Source organism: Drosophila subobscura, chromosome A (genome assembly GCF_008121235.1).
Source record: "Drosophila subobscura isolate 14011-0131.10 chromosome A, UCBerk_Dsub_1.0, whole genome shotgun sequence".
Taxonomy (NCBI): Eukaryota; Metazoa; Arthropoda; class Insecta; order Diptera; family Drosophilidae; genus Drosophila; species Drosophila subobscura.
In genome coordinates this window covers 429,459-445,438 of record NC_048530.1, presented here as the reverse complement: position 1 = coordinate 445,438, position 15,980 = coordinate 429,459, and the positions used below count along the sequence as shown (strand labels likewise).

The window sequence follows — 15,980 nt, the reverse complement described above, 5'->3', positions numbered from 1 at the left end:
GCTTCGGAGATGTGAATACGTCAGAGTTTCCTTTCGTACTGATTTTATTTGGTAAAATGTGAGGTATATATACAGTTTCTATTAATTAGTTCTAAGTATAAGTAGGTATGGAATAATCGTACAGTTTGGTTAAAAGTAATTCGATTGGAATCGCTCCAACGTACAATTGAATTTCGCTTAGTACTTACTTAACTAACTTTTAATTGGATAAATACTCTTTAAATTACAACATTTTATTGCGTCTGCTTCACGATTGGTGTTTGTCCAGACCTCCAGCAGCGCTGCATGAGTGAACTCATAAGCATCTGCAAAATTTAAAATTTCTCGAAAAGGGGCAAAAACTTGAACTTCTGTGCAGTGGTGTGCTGTGCAAAAGTAATATTCCATGGAAAACACGTGCAATTGTTAGTACCAAGCTAAAAAGACACAATTAAATAACTACACACAACCATACAAAAACATGTATTAACAATTAATTTAAATACCTTGACCTGTTATTTCCATATTTTTACTTGTATATAAACTTTGTAATCAAGCTACAATTACATCTGCATGTTGATCAATTTTTTCCGCACTTTTTCACAAGTCAAAGCATCTCAAAATCAGCCGACTTTGAAAGCGCGCAAAAAACATATGATACTAGGTAAAAATCTTCTACAACCAGTTTTGTCCTATCTGGATATTTAGGAATCAGAAAAGTTAAGTCGCATTCAAATATTTTACCCAAAAAAAATTACATAAATGCCAAAAATTCGGGCACCCATAGTGCACTGCAAATTAATTTCTTCATTCTGGCTATTATAATCATCCAATCTGACCTTAATCTGATCTGATAGATATGGTCCTTCCCTACGGAATGGCGTTTTTAGTTTTCTCGTATCTTCAAAGTTGTGAATACCGCAGATTTTTCGCGATTTACGGGGCGGAAGGCGGCGCGGCGTAATTTTGAAATACACTTGTATCAGTGTGACACAGCAGTCCGGATGCAAGCTCTGGTTGCTCTATCTCTAATAGTCTCTGAAAACTAGCCGACAAACCAGATGGACGGTCAGTCAGAAATGGCTATATCGACTCGGCTATTGATGCTGATCAAGAGAATATATATTTTATAGATATATATCCAATTTCGAGCACAGATAAAATTTACCCCGAATTTACTCTATGAATACCGGAAATTATTAAAGAGTAAGATTTCTAAGAAGTCCATAGTTTGAATATTGACGCCAGGTAATAGGTTTTAGTTTGGTTTGTTTTATTGATTTTTAACAATAGCTTAATGCTTTTTCATTACATTCCGCATTCTTTTCAATAAAAATTGCTTAATTCAATAGCTTTTGTATGTTTTTCTGAAGGTTTTATACGTTTCACTACTTGTATTGCGAGTTTTTATTGAACAAATTATTGTAACCGTGGGCACTCAACTTTAAACTTGATTTGCTGTTACATTTTCCATTCAAATTTAGGAAAAGGTTCTCCATTTTTTTTCCTTTTTGGTGAACTTTACTGAATGCTGTTATGGATAGTTTAATTTAACACGAAAGGCTTAACAAGTCCATTTTCAATAAATATTTAAGTAATTACTTGTATAATAATAATATGGTGCAAATATGGCCTGATCAAATTAAATAAGGCACAATAAGTATAAGAACATAAAATACTTTAAGGAGCTCTGCTATATTTTTCATTTGTTTTGTTTGGTGATTGGGGAGTAAATTTAAACAGAATTCGAAAAAGTTTAATTGATAAAACTTGCGGCTATGTTATGTACATACGGTTTTTTTAAACAAATTTTTGGTTTTCGAGCGAGTGTTTAATAGCTTTTTTTTTATACTGGACTGGATCCATCTTCACCCATTTAACAATTTTTTAAACTACTTTTTCTATTCTCGTTAGGGATTTGTTGAGGTTTTTATAATTTGACGCGGGTTTTCCGGGGTGCAATTTACAGTTTGATGCAGATCTCGTTTGTGAACTCAGAGCACTTTGCGCGGCCGCCGAGATCTCCGGTCAAGTATTTGCCCTCTTTGATGGTTTCGAAAGCAGCGCGCTCAATCTTATCGGCGTGTGAGTTAAGCTCCATGTGGCGCAGCATCATGACTGCGGAAAGAAGAAGGGCAGTGGGGTTGGCCAAATCCTTGCCAGCAATATCGGGAGCGGTACCATGAACAGACTCAAAGAGCGCGCCGTTCAGACCCATGTTGCCAGAGGGCGTCAGGCCGAGACCGCCAACCAGACCGGCACACATATCGGATAGAATATCACCATACAGATTGGGCATGACCTGAAAGCGAACGATCCAAGGATCACTAATACAGCTCTCATCACTAAAAGGACGTAACTTACAAGTACGTCATATTTGCCTGGATTCTGGACCATGTTTAAGCAAACGGTGTCCAAATATCGCTCCTCAAACTGGATATCCGGAAATTTTTGGGCCATATCTCGAACACATCGCAGAAACAGACCATCGGACATACGCCTAAAAATAGGATTAGATAATTCAGTGAGTGTATGTGTTATGATTTATCTTAATTTATGAGTATCTACTTACATAATGTTTGCCTTGTGCACGACGGTTACCTTTTTCCGATTATTGTTCTTGGCATATTGAAAGGCATACTCGGCCACGCGCTTAGAGGCCTCCTCGGTGATCAGCTTGATGCTCTGAACGACGCCATCGACGATCTCGTGTTCAATGCCCGAGTACTCGCCCTCGGTGTTTTCACGTATAGTAACTACGTCAACATCATCGTACAGTGTTTTATAGCCCTCAAGACTGCGGCAGGGACGCACATTGGCATAGAGGTTGAACTCCTTGCGAAGGGCCAAGTTAAGCGAACGATGCCCTTTTCCCACGGGCGTCATCAGTGGGCCCTTTAAGCCGATCTTGTTCGTGTTCACCGAGTCGATGGCTGCTTGTGGAATGCCGAATTTTCCATCTGGGCCCTGCTCATAATAAACGAAAAAAATCGAGTTAGTATATATATGTATGTTCGTATATAAATATATATATAAAGATGACATATCTGCACTGATATACATATACATACATACTTATGTATGTATTTAAATAAACATTTTTTTGTACATACATACATATGTACGTTTACTTACACCGAAAATAACAACCCTAAAAGCTTGGGTACGCTTAGGCAAAGACAATAGACAAAAGATGAGCAATGCTCATATGTACATTTGAACGGCAGTCTGGCAGTAAGATCTTGTCGAACGACGAAAAGCCAAGAAACCCACAACGGATTCGGTAGCTCACATATCAGAGCGTAGGTATCTAAAAATAGAATGGCTTGCATGTGAGTACGCACAGAACAAGCGGACGAATTTCGAGACGAAACTACTTTCATCAAATTTCTTCATAAAAAAAATGTACTTATTGACATGACGCACGCTGAATACCTTAATGTATCAGGTAAGGTGTGCGAAATAAGTCACCTTACAATGCTTATGATCGGCTGTCAAATCTTCTTCGTTGGTTTCAATAGTCAATAGTTTTTTGGGCAGAGATTCGTACAAGATATTCAACTTAATGGTAAACAAACAAATTTTGTAGAAAATCCAATTAGGTTCCGTTATAAATTAAAGCGAGAAGGAACGTATGAGATGCTTCTTATGCGTCATAACTTGTATACCCAGTACTCAGTACTACATCTGTACCTTAGAAGTTTTTTTTTTTTAATTTTAAATATTTTCTACATCTGTCACAACACTTTTCACGCCAACACGCTCCTTTAGCTCGCCCCCTTCCCCAAGAGCCGCACACTGCAGAGGCACGGCAGAGGCAGAGGCACGGCAGAGGCAAAGGCCGCTCAGTGCAGAAGCAGAGTGTGAAATAAAGAATGTGCAAGAAACTAAAAAAAACAAGAAGGGACGTGTGAGACGCTTCTTACGCGTCACAACTTTTATACCCGGCACTCAGTACTACATCTGCACTTTAGCGGTTATTAGTCAAATTTTACATTTTTTCTTCATCTGTCATCTACATCAACAACACTACTCACGCCAACACGCTCCTTTAGCTCGCCACCCTCCCCTAGAAACACACACTACAGAGTCGCGGCAGAGGCAGCGGCAGAGGCAGCGGCAGAGGCAGAGGCAGTGACGTGTCAGGGGCCAGGCCATAAACAGCGCGAAGCAGAGTGTAAATGCTGCTAGACGGGGTGGGTTTGGCCACTGAAAATTAATTTCTCCATTGTGGCTATAATAATGATCCAATCGGATCCCAATTTGGTGATCTGATAGATATGGTCATTCCCTACGGAATAGCGTTTTTAGTTTTCTGCTAACTGCAAAATTGTAGATTTGGGAGGTTTTCGCCCTTTTGCGGGGGCGGAAGGGGGCGGGGCTCATTTTTGAAATACACTGGTTTCAGTGTGAGCATACAGCAGTCTGGTGCCAAAATTTGGTGGCTCTAGCTCTTATAGTCTCTGAGAACTAGCCGACAAACAAGACGGACAGACGGACAGACGGACGGACGGACAGACGGACAGACGGACAGACAGACATGGCTTAATCGACTCGGCTATTGATGCTGATCAAGAATATATATACTTTATGGGGTCGGAAACGTTTCCTTCTGTGCGTTACATACATTCACTTTGTGTACAAATACAATATACCCTATTTACTCTTCGAGTACCGGGTATAAAAACTGCGGGACGGGGTGGGCACAGCCACTGCAAATTAATTTCTTCATTCTGGCTATAATAATGATCCAATCTGATCTGAAAGACATGGTCCTTCCCTACGGAACGGCGTTTTCAGTTTTCTCGTATCTTCAAAATTGTGACTACCGCAGATTTTTCGCGATTTGCGGAGTCGGAAGGGGTCGGGGCTCATTTTTGAAATACACTTGTAAAAGTGTGAGCATACAGAAGTCGGTTTGCCGCATTTTGTGGCTCTAGCTTTTATGGTCTCTGATATCCAGGCGCTCAACAATACGGACGGACGGACAGACAGACATGGTTATATCGACTCGGCTATTGATGCTGATCAAGAATATATATACTTGATCAATATATATACTTTATATATATCTATATATATCCTATTTACTGACGGGGTGGATTTAGTCACTGCAAATTAATTTCTTCATTCTGGCTATAATAATGATCTAATCTGATCCCAATTCGGCGATCTGATAGATATAGTCCTTCCCTATAATTATTAAGACCAGCTCGTCTTGTTTATATTTACATTCTCTTTATACTCTTTTATATTAAGTGTGAGCATACAAAAGTCGGCTTGCCGCATTTTGTGGCTCTAGCTTTTATGGTCTCTGATATCCAGGCGCTCAACAATACGGACGGACGGACAGACAGACATGGTTATATCGACTCGGCTATTGATGCTGATCAAGAATATATATACTTGATCAATATATATACTTTATATATATCTATATATATCCTATTTACTGACGGGGTGGATTTAGTCACTGCAAATTATGCTATTGTCTCGCTCATCGCTCCTTCTCACAGGGCATAGAAGCGCACGCATATGTATGCACCCTTCGTACTGCTTATATTGCAGTGCTTTGCCCGTTTCTTTAGCAGTCTAAAATATTGTCGATCGCCGCGCATCTCCGAGCAGTCCAGTTATTTTCTATGTCCAACGCGAACCCGTTACTTAATCGAGCTCTCAACTATTGTAAAGTTTAACACACCGAATCATAGTTCACGGCCACGCCCCCTTTAAATTTTATAAATTCGTAAAAAAATAAACAAATATATCAAAAATTAAAACAGAGAATAATTGGAGTCAGAGTTGCCGAAAAAGCTCGACAGCTTCCAACAGCATCTTAAGACTGCATCGGAGATCCAAATTGACTGATTTTCATTTGTTGTAGCGTAAATCCACATTTAAAGTGAGTTCATTGTTGTAATGTGGTGTTTTATATTTAAAATGAGTTAATTTTCAATAGAATATCTCAAAGCCGCCACATATACATATCTGTAATGAAGAGCGTGCAATTTGCTAGCAAAGTGAGCGAAAGCTACTGGCTCTCCCCGTATCAAAGCATTGAGTTCAACAAATTTTGACGGACTGGTCAAATGTCAGCTACTTCCTTGACAAACCTTATACTGACTGACTAACGGGTAAAAAGTTTTGATGCGTACGAAGCGTCTTACAAACGTTCCTACTCGTTGCATTAAAGAATATAAGCAGTATACATACATACATACATATGTCCGTAACATATTTGATAAGGTGTGCGAAAGAGGTCACCTTACAAACATAAAAACCTTTATTACATTTTAAAATGTTCAAATATTTTTCTTTCTTTAATTTTCTCTTAAAGCCGGGTATCCAGCACCGAGAAAAATATAAATTTCTGCCAAACTTCATATAAAACAAAACTGCAAAAACGTTGGAGTCAAAAAAATACTGCTCCACTTTATTGAAAGTTAAATCATTTTACTGAAATTAATAAAATAATCTATTATTTGCGCTCTTTTGGCAATAATGGACATTTGGCAAACTATATGCAATATTGGCAAATCCCAAATGCATTCTCAATTAAACTACCAGCACTTTTTTTAAATTTTTATACCCGGTACTCGAAGAGTAAATGGGGTATATTGTATTTGTGCACAAAGTGAATGTATGTAACTCACAGAAGGAAACGTTTCCGACCCCATAAAGTATATATATTCTTGATCAGCATCAATAGCCGAGTCGATTGAGCCATGTCTGTCTGTCCGTCTGTCCGTCCGTCCGTCTTGTTTGTCGGCTAGTTCTCAGAAACTATAAGAGCTAGAGCCACCAAATTTTGGCACCAGACTGCTGTATGCTCACACTGAAACCAGTGTATTTCAAAAATGAGCCCCGCCCCCTTCCGCCCCCGCAAAAGGGCGAAAACCTCCCAAACCTACAATTTTGAAGATAACAGAAAACTAAAAACATTCCGTAGGGAATGACCATATCTATCAGATCACCAAATTGGGATCCGATTGGATCATTATTGTAGCCACAATGAAGAAATTAATTTTCAGTGGCCAAACCCACCCCGTTCCGCAGCTTATATTTGCTTCGCGCAGTGTGTCGGTCTGCTCCTGCCGTTTCTCCGCCTTTGCCATAGCCGTGGCTAAACCCACCCCGTCCCGAAGCAGAGTGCGGAATGAGAGAATGTGCAAAAACTAAAAAAAGCTGCTGAAAGAGGTGGGGCTAGCCACTGCAAATTAATTTCTTCAGTTTGGCTATTATAATGATCCAATCTAATCACAGTTTGGTAATCTGCTAGATATGGTCATTCCCTACCGAACCGTAGGGAAAATTTAAAATTGTGAATACAGCAGATAAATATGTAACAGTTGATATGCCAGCCATCTGACTGCAAAATTTGGTCTATATTTATAATTTGGTCTCTGAAATCCAAGCGATCATCACGACGGACGGACGCACGGACAGGAGCGTGTTGGCGTGAGTAGATGTAGATGACAGATGAAGAAAAAATTTAAAATTTGACAAAAAAACCGCTAACGTACAGATGTAGTACTGAGTACCGGGTATAAAAGTTGTGACGCGTAAGAAGCGTCTCACACGTCCCCTCTCGTTAGTTTCCTTTTATCTTCAAAATTGTAGATTTGGGAGGTTTTCGCCCTTTTGCGGGGGCGGGGCTCATTTTTTTAATACACTTGTAACAGTGTGAGCATACAGAAGTCTGGAAGCAACATTTGGTGGCTATAGCTTTTATGGTCTCTGAGTACTAGGCGCTCATCAGGACGGACAGACGGACGGACAGACAGACATGGCTCAATCGACTCGGCTATTGATGCTGATCAAGAATATATATACTTTATCCACTTTGTGCACAAATACAATATACCCTATTTACTCTTCGAGTACCGGGTATAAAAAGTAAATGAATGATGCATGCAGAACATGCAGCCCGTTAGTACTGTAGCGTCCGTTTCTATTGAGTCCGCTCTAAAGCCACATCGTATCCCATCTATTTCGATCCCACCAGCCAATAAACGTCCCGGACCACCGGATATTGCCGTCACAGGTACCAGATCTGTGGTGCCAAAACTACTGGTGGGAGTCTCACCAAAGCGGCAAGTTTTTGTCTCTCGGCTTGTCCCTGACCTCACTTCTAATGATGTAACTGCTTTTATACAAAATAAAAGCCGATGGCTTAAAGGTGGAGAAGTTTAATTTCTCTTATGCCAGGGAGATAGCATCTTTCAAGATTAGCGTATCGCCGACTCATTTCGAGACCATTTGCTCTTCCAAATTTTGGCCAGAGCACCTGGTTGTGAAAGAGTTTAAGACTAAGAAGAAAATCAGGCCCCCCATAGCACTTCCTAGTAGTGAGGCCAGTGCTCTTTCCCCCTCTGCTCCTTCCTCCTCTACTCCATCCACCTCTTCACAGTGCAATTCCTCGCAGTCAAAAACGGATTTCATTCCTTGTTCTTGCCTATCAAAATTCTCTCGGCGTACTTATGTGGTAATCTCAGCACACTTTATATGGATAGTTTCACTTTTTTCATCCCACGTTATTTTGTTTACCGAAACCTGGCTAAAGCCGGACATTCTTAGTTGCGAAGTGTTGGCAGATCGGTACAACCTTAATCGGCAGCACCTTAAAAACTGTTTCTTTCTCGCTATCTGATAAAGACCATATAATAGTTATTGGTGATTTCAACCTGCCAGGTACTGTTTGGTCTTCGGTTAACGAGTTTAGTAACCTTGTGCCCCTGTCACGACCTGACTTTATTGATGGCTTTCTAGACCTGTTCCTGTCACAAGTCAACCATCTAAAAAACTCCTTGGGTCGATTACTTGATCTGTGCTTTGTCACGAGCACTTCCGCCCACTATACCTGAACGCTGCTATCATCCTACTTTCGAAGTGTCGGTAGATATTAGACCTACTGTATCGGATCGTGCGGGTAGGCTATCTGAACGCGTCCGCTGCTTTCGTAACGCCGAGTTTACGAAGATCAATAATTTAATTAGGCATTTTGATTGGTCCCCTCTGTACTTATGCACTGGCGTTATTGAAGGCACAAACATTTTTTACAATGTACTTGACACAATTTTTGCCTCGTGTGTCGCACTCTCTTGTCCGACTAGATCTGGAAAGCCTCCTTGATTCACCAAAGAGTTATCCAGTCTAAAGAACCTAAAATCAAGACTTTTTAAAAAATCTCAAGAAGTTGGTTCTCCCTCTTCTCATTCTAGTTACTTAATAGCTCGGTAAAATTTCACTTTTCTTAATGCTCAATGCTATAGGAACTACCTACTTCGAGGCAGGATACGTTTTTCACAGGCCCCGAAAAAGTTGTACAACTTTATAAACAGTAAGCGTAGAACGTCCGCACATCCACCCTAGCGATCATTTCTGAATAGGTCGGCAAACAATGATCAGGCCGATCGCCGATCTTTTCAATAATTTTTTCAAACAACTTATTCCCAGGAAAGCTACCCAGGTCATGTGTATCCATATAGTTTACCAAGGTCGAATGGAATTTTCTGCCCTTTGTTTAATGAAAGCTCCTTACTTCATGAACTCCAATTAGTTAAGCCGGTATTTTCACCGGGCCCTGACGGAGTTCCCGGCTGTGTACTCAGGTACTGTGCCGAGTCTCTGTGCGGACCCTTGCTTAAAATATTCACTCTATCCATCCATTTTTCTCGCATTCCCCCCATCTGGAAGGAATCTTTCATAATTCCTCTCCATAAGAAAGGTAGCAAGTCTGACGCAAAAACTATAGATGTACACTGACAAGCAAAACTGTAACACGAGTTCAAGCTTCTCACTGCAACGGTCAGTATCTTCTCATCTATTTTCCGCAGCCTCAAGATCTTGGTCTTGTTTTGTTGATGACTTATTTAAGTATGTGTTTTGAAAATTTGAAGACATATGATAGTCCATACGAAATATGGTAATTGAAAATGTGAAAGAAGCCAAGTGTTACAGTATGGCACCGCGGTTACATATTAAACCAAAAATTTTATATAAAATTTTTAATGTTTCCACTGGGCTTTATTTTTTTGTTAGTTCCCAATGCGATTTGGAATATTGTAGGAGTATCGTTGCACCGATACAGGGGTTAATTTCGTACCATTCGTCCTTTGGCCTCTCCCACAACTAAATAATTATATTTGGAGGGTGTGATTTTTTTTTAAGCTACGATTTTACATGGAAGTATTATTTTGCAATAGTATTCATATCGGAAGACTGTAATGGACACCCCTTGACTAGAATTTTTGTTTTGAAATCGAATTTTTGACTTAAAAGGACATGTGCTCTGGGCCATTTTCTCATTTTTTAGCAGCTAGACCAAAATTTCCGATGACTCCTGGGAAATCCTGTTTCAAAATCCTAAAATAGTGTTCATTTCACATTATTCCATCAATTTACACTAAGGAATTAGTTCCATTTTAATAAATTCGCCCCCCGAACATAATTGAGCCGCCACCGTGTATGACGGTTTGAAGCACATTACTTCATATTACTTGGTGACTGAAACAGATGGTCAGATGAACTAAAATTTGATTGTTTCCAATTGTTTCGAGTCAGCCGGACTCTCAAGTTCTTGGAAAAGAGATCCCACTATCCATATAATACAATATGACTGCATAATAATAGCTCTGCGTCCAGTTTAAGGACATTTCTTTTCACTCTCGCTTGCAATCAGATCTCAATAACTTTCAATCATAGTGTTGTTCAAACATGTTACACCTAATGCCTCGAAATGCAAAGTAATGACTTTTTATCGGAGCCCCTTACTGGCTCCTTACACCCTCTGCGGTAGTTCTCTTGAGAGAATTACATTAGTTGATGATCTTGGTGTTAAACTAGACCCCAACTTAAAGTTTTCTGAACACATTTCTACCATGGTAAATAAAGCCATGGGTGTGCTTGGGTTTATAAAGAGGTGGTCAAAGGAATTTGATGACCCCTATATAACGAAGACTCTCTATATCTCGCTTGTTCGTCCGATTTTAGAATACGGCTCATGTGTATGGTGCCCTCAGTACAACATACATCAGGACCGTATTGAATCAGTGCAGAAAAACTTTTTACTTTTTGACCTGCGTGGCCTCAACTGTGATGCAGCTGTGAGACTGCCATCCTACCGTAGTAGACTCCTTCTAATAAACCTTCCATCCTTAGTTAATTGTAGCAAAATGCTTGGTGTAATTTTTATGCACACCTTGATCATGGGGGATGTAGACAGCCCTGACTTGCTGAGCCGCATAATCTTTACGATTCTCAATAGACCCACTAGAAACTTTATTCCTTCCTCTATGTAGATAGAATTATGCCTCACACGAACCCTTTAGGGTTTTATGCTCGGATTTTAATTCCCTCTATCACATTATATCCTCAACTAACTCCCTTCCTCTTCTCAAATCTCTTTTTGAGACCTTAACTACCTCCCCCGTAGTTAGTTTCATTTTAGTTTTGTTTTGCTTCTGATTTTGGTAACTTTGCTTACTTAGCTCTTTTAGTTGTGTTAAGCTCTAATTTTTCTCGAATATTAACCTAACATCTATCTTTCCTGCATGCTCGCGACCGGTTCGGTTAATCGGGCCGCGCGTCTTGTGGCAGCGCCGCTCGGTCGGTTGGGCGGGAGGAGGGCTGCGTTCTGCTGGGTTCCGCGCGTAACAGGCTTCATCTTGGTGTCGCATGGGCCACTTGATGGTGCAGTCATTGCATATCAACGTCCAGAATAATACAAAAAAAAAACGAGAATGGACGTGTGAGACGCTTCTTACGCGTCACTACTTTTATACCCGGCACTCAGTACTACATCTGCAACTTAGCGGTTATTTGTCAAATTTTACATTTTTTCTTCATCTGTCATCTACATCAACAACACTACTCACGCCATCACGCTCCTTTAGCTCGCCACCCTCCCCTAGAGACACACTTTTTCAGGGCAGAGGCAGGGCAGAGGCAGCGGCAGCGGCAGAGATGTGTCAGGGGCAGAGGCCATAAAGTGCGCGAAGCAGAGTGTGCTGCTATAAGCTGCGGGACGGGTTGGGTTTGGCCACTGAAAATTTCTCCATTGTGGCTATAATAATGATCCAATCGGATCTTAATTTGGTGATCTGATAGATATGGTCATTCCCTACGGAATGGCGTTTTTAGTTTTCTGTTATCTTCAAAATTGTAGATTTGGGAGGTTTTCGCCCTTTTGCGGGGGCGGGGCTCATTTTTGAAATACACTGGTTTCAGTGTGAGCATTCAGCAGTCTGGTGCCAAAATTTGGTGGCTCTAGCTCCTATAGTCTCTGAGAACTAGCCGACAAACAAGACGGACGGACGGACAGACGGACAGACAGACATGGCTCAATCGACTCGGCTATTGATGCTGATCAAGAATATATATACTTTATGGGGTCGGAAACGTTTCCTTTCGAGTACCGGGTATAATAAATGAAAAGGACATACTAAGTAAGATGATATTTAGTATTGGGGGTGTATTTCAGATGCGATGTAAAAAAACCTATGCATGCAAGCAAATATAGAATACATTTGCACACATTTTTCGACATCACCTGAACGTGTACGAGATTGTTAAAAAAAAATCTTTAGAGCCTGGACGCAGGCAGAACAATTCGAGCGCAAAATATTGTTACTTATCTTGCTATTATATTGTCTTTGGCCTACGTATTTTTAAAATACTGGATGCCACTCTTACTATCTGACATATCTGGGCTCATTAGAGGCTGGAAGGGACAAAAACCGAAACCGTCTACCACATATGTATGTATGTACGTACCTACAATGTATTTATGATGGAATGAAGTTCGTTAAAAGTGCAACATTTTAACTACAAAATGGCTATGTACATATACTTATGTTTCTCTGCTAAATCAATGATTGGCAGGTATATATTAACAGGAAACGTTACAAGTGTATTTCAAAATTTCGCCCCCGCCTTCTTCCGCCCCCACAAAGGACGAAAATCTCCCACCGCAACTCTGTAGAGAAGAACCATATCTATCAGATCACCGAATTGGGATCAGATTGGATCATTGTTATGGCCATAATGAAGAAATTAATTGGCAGTTGCTAAACCCACCCCGTTCATTCGTTTTTTTTTTTTTTGCACATTCTGTCTCACTCTGCTTCGTATAGTGTGCGGCTCTAAGCGAGGGGGGAGAGCTAAAAGAGTGTGTGGGCGTAAGAAGTTATGTAGATGTAGAAAAAAATTAAAATTTGAAAAAATTCAAAGTACAGATGTATTAGTGAGTACCGGGTATAAAAGTTGTGTCGCGTAAGAAGCGTCTCACACGTCCCTTCTCGCTTACACTGATTGCAGCAAGGCATTCGATTCTGTAAAGCATTCTCTTCTTGCAAAAAAAACTTGACCTGGGCTAATAAAAGTTAAAAATATATCTGAAGATAATCCAAGATTTTACCACTTTTTTGTATTTTTTAGATAGAGGAAAGACTTCGGAAGGACTCAAGAATCAACTATCTTGAAGGAGATAAAATAAAACAGATAAATTATAAAAAAAAGAGTAGGAACGTGTTTGAGACGCTTCGTACGCGTCACAACTTTTATACTTGGTACGCAGTCAGTATATCTGTGCCTCAATGGTTTTTTTTTTCGAATGTTACATTTAAAATTTTTTCTACGTCCTTTAAGCTACGCCACCCACCCCCAGTCTACCCCCTTGTATCAGTGTGATATCACAGCAGTTTGGAGGCAAAAATTCTGTGGCTCTAGTTCTTATAGTCTCTGAGAACGGACGGACCGACAGACACGGCTATGTATATCGACATGAATATGTACATGGGGTCGGAAACGTTTCCTTCCATACATACGATATGTACATATGTACATCTACTTTCGAGCACAAATACAATATACCCTGTTTATTCTTCGAGTACCGGTAATAAACACATAATTCGTCATCTGAAACGTTTCTCTGTGTTTCATACTTCGACCACAAATATAATATACCTCAGAACTAACTCTTCGAGTACCGGGAACAAAATAGGTGATATTGTTTTATTGTCTTATGAGAGTATTCCCTACTTACACGAACGGGGGTTACGTCGACGGCTTCCCATTCAATGGGCACATTGGCCGCGGCAAATATTTTTTGAACGGCAGCGGAGATCTCAGGACCAATGCCATCCCCAGGTATCAGTGTGACCTTTTTAGATCCAGAAGAGTAGGCACGACTGGAATACGGAGTTGTGTTGACCTGCAAACAAAACGATTTTAATTCTTATGTGCATTTAAATACGCTCTCGCAAATCCGAGACAATGAAAAAGCAATTTGATGTTACTGTTTAGAGTGGTAGCTAAGAACGGTTCTAAACAAGGAGGGACGTGAAAGACGCTTCTTACGCGTTTTTTTTTTATTTCAAATTTTACATTTTAAATGTTTTTCTACATATGTATGTCATCTACATCTACATCTCTTATCACGCCAACACGCCTCCCCTAGAGCCGCACACTGCTAGAAGCATAAAGTGGAGAGAAAGATTGGTGGGGTGTGGGGTGGGGTTAGCCACTGGAAACTAATTTCTGTATTTTGGCTATAACAATGATCCAATCTAGTCTCATTTTGGTGATCTGATAGATATGCTCAGCATACAGCTGTCTGGAGGAAAAATTGGTTGGTTCTAGCTCGTACAGTCTCCGAGAACTAGCCGACAAACAAGACGGACAGACAGACAGACATGGCTATATCGATTCGGATATTAATGCTGATCAAGAATATATATAGTTTATGGGGTCGGAAACGTTTCCTTCTGTGCGTTACATACATCTACTTTTGTGCACACATATGTATGTATGTATGTACAATATACCCAGTTTACTCTTCTAGAACCGGGTATAAAAACAATACGAGAAAAATTAAACCACATAAAAATAGAGCTCACCACATATGCTAAGATAAATTACATAAGAAATCTCTCAGTCTCTTTCCCCTTGAGTACGGTACTGACCCCGCTGCTACAGATATCGTAATATTGAGGTTAGACAGTATCAGAGCAGTGTTGAGCACAAATGGTTAAGTTAAGGCTCTGGGCATTAATTTAATTACGCTAATAGTTCCAATATCACTTGCAATACATTATCAATTGCAGACAAATCTACGCAATTGAGCTACCAGTTGAAGACAGGAAAAAAATATAGGAAAGTTTGCTTTGCAGCTTGTTATGTAAAGAGGGCTCTTGCTCTTTTTAATTTCTTCCAGATAAACCAAACGATATACAAAACTTTACGAATTTTCAGCGAAGATGGGACTGATTCAATATAGGGTTCACTTTTGTACAAACAAACCTTGGTTTCAAGGGTAGTTTCAGAAACGACCGTTGACGCGGACACTGCTGCCGGATCACGCGCAGCAGTGAGACTCAATTGATTGAGCTGGTAATGTTTTGCGTAATGTGTTGTGGGTTGTATTGAGTGGATGTTTTTGAAACGTCATCCGATCGTAAAAGAAAATAGTTTTGTTTTCATTATTTGTAGATATAAAACTAAAACGTAATAAATTGTCGGTCCTTAATGCCCCAAGGTGCGTTAGGAAAAGGAGGTGGTGTTAGAGAAAACTTGTAGGCGATGTTTCGTTTAGCGAAATTATTTGTTCAGAACAGTGTTTAATAAAATGTACACTCATTCTTACAATTTTCTGTATAAATCTAGCAGCCATTTCGTTGTTGTTGCACTTGCTTCTCGTGTATTGAAAATGTATCTGTCAGTTTACGCCCGCCGTAGTTGCGACCTTGCGGAAAACTGGCGAATCTGCCGATAGAATGAACACTATGCAATATATCGATATTAAATGTCTCGTGCTGTTGTTTGCTCACAACTAGTCAACTTAAGCCCAGTACTCAGCTGCCATAATTTTTCTTGAGACCGATTCTGGGATGATATTTTCATGCAAACGATAAGAAATCAACCCTCCGCCGAAAATATACCAGAAACCCAGCTGATTAAGTATTTAAATTACCGAAATAAACAATATATCTATTTTTTAGACA

At 40.0% G+C, this 15,980-nt stretch overlaps 1 protein-coding gene across 2 annotated transcripts; it reads right to left on the bottom strand.

Annotated features, from left to right (window-relative positions):
• Window positions 1-1,893: 1,893 nt before the first annotated feature.
• Window positions 1,894-15,753, bottom strand: LOC117889574 (probable isocitrate dehydrogenase [NAD] subunit alpha, mitochondrial). 2 transcript variants are annotated; one of them, XM_034793976.1, is made up of 6 exons: window positions 15,623-15,712; window positions 15,280-15,366; window positions 14,024-14,191; window positions 2,552-2,946; window positions 2,344-2,479; window positions 1,894-2,281 (listed from the first exon to the last, which is right to left on the bottom strand). In XM_034793976.1, exons 1-6 carry the CDS (start codon window positions 15,647-15,649, stop codon window positions 1,943-1,945), a joined length of 1,152 nt encoding a protein of 383 aa, XP_034649867.1. In that variant the 5' UTR covers window positions 15,650-15,712; the 3' UTR covers window positions 1,894-1,942. The 2 variants fall into 2 exon arrangements, with proteins under 2 accessions (XP_034649867.1, XP_034649868.1); XM_034793977.1 differs by lacking the exon at window positions 15,280-15,366 and having other exon boundaries at window positions 15,623-15,753.
• Between the last annotated feature and the right edge of the window lie 227 nt (window positions 15,754-15,980).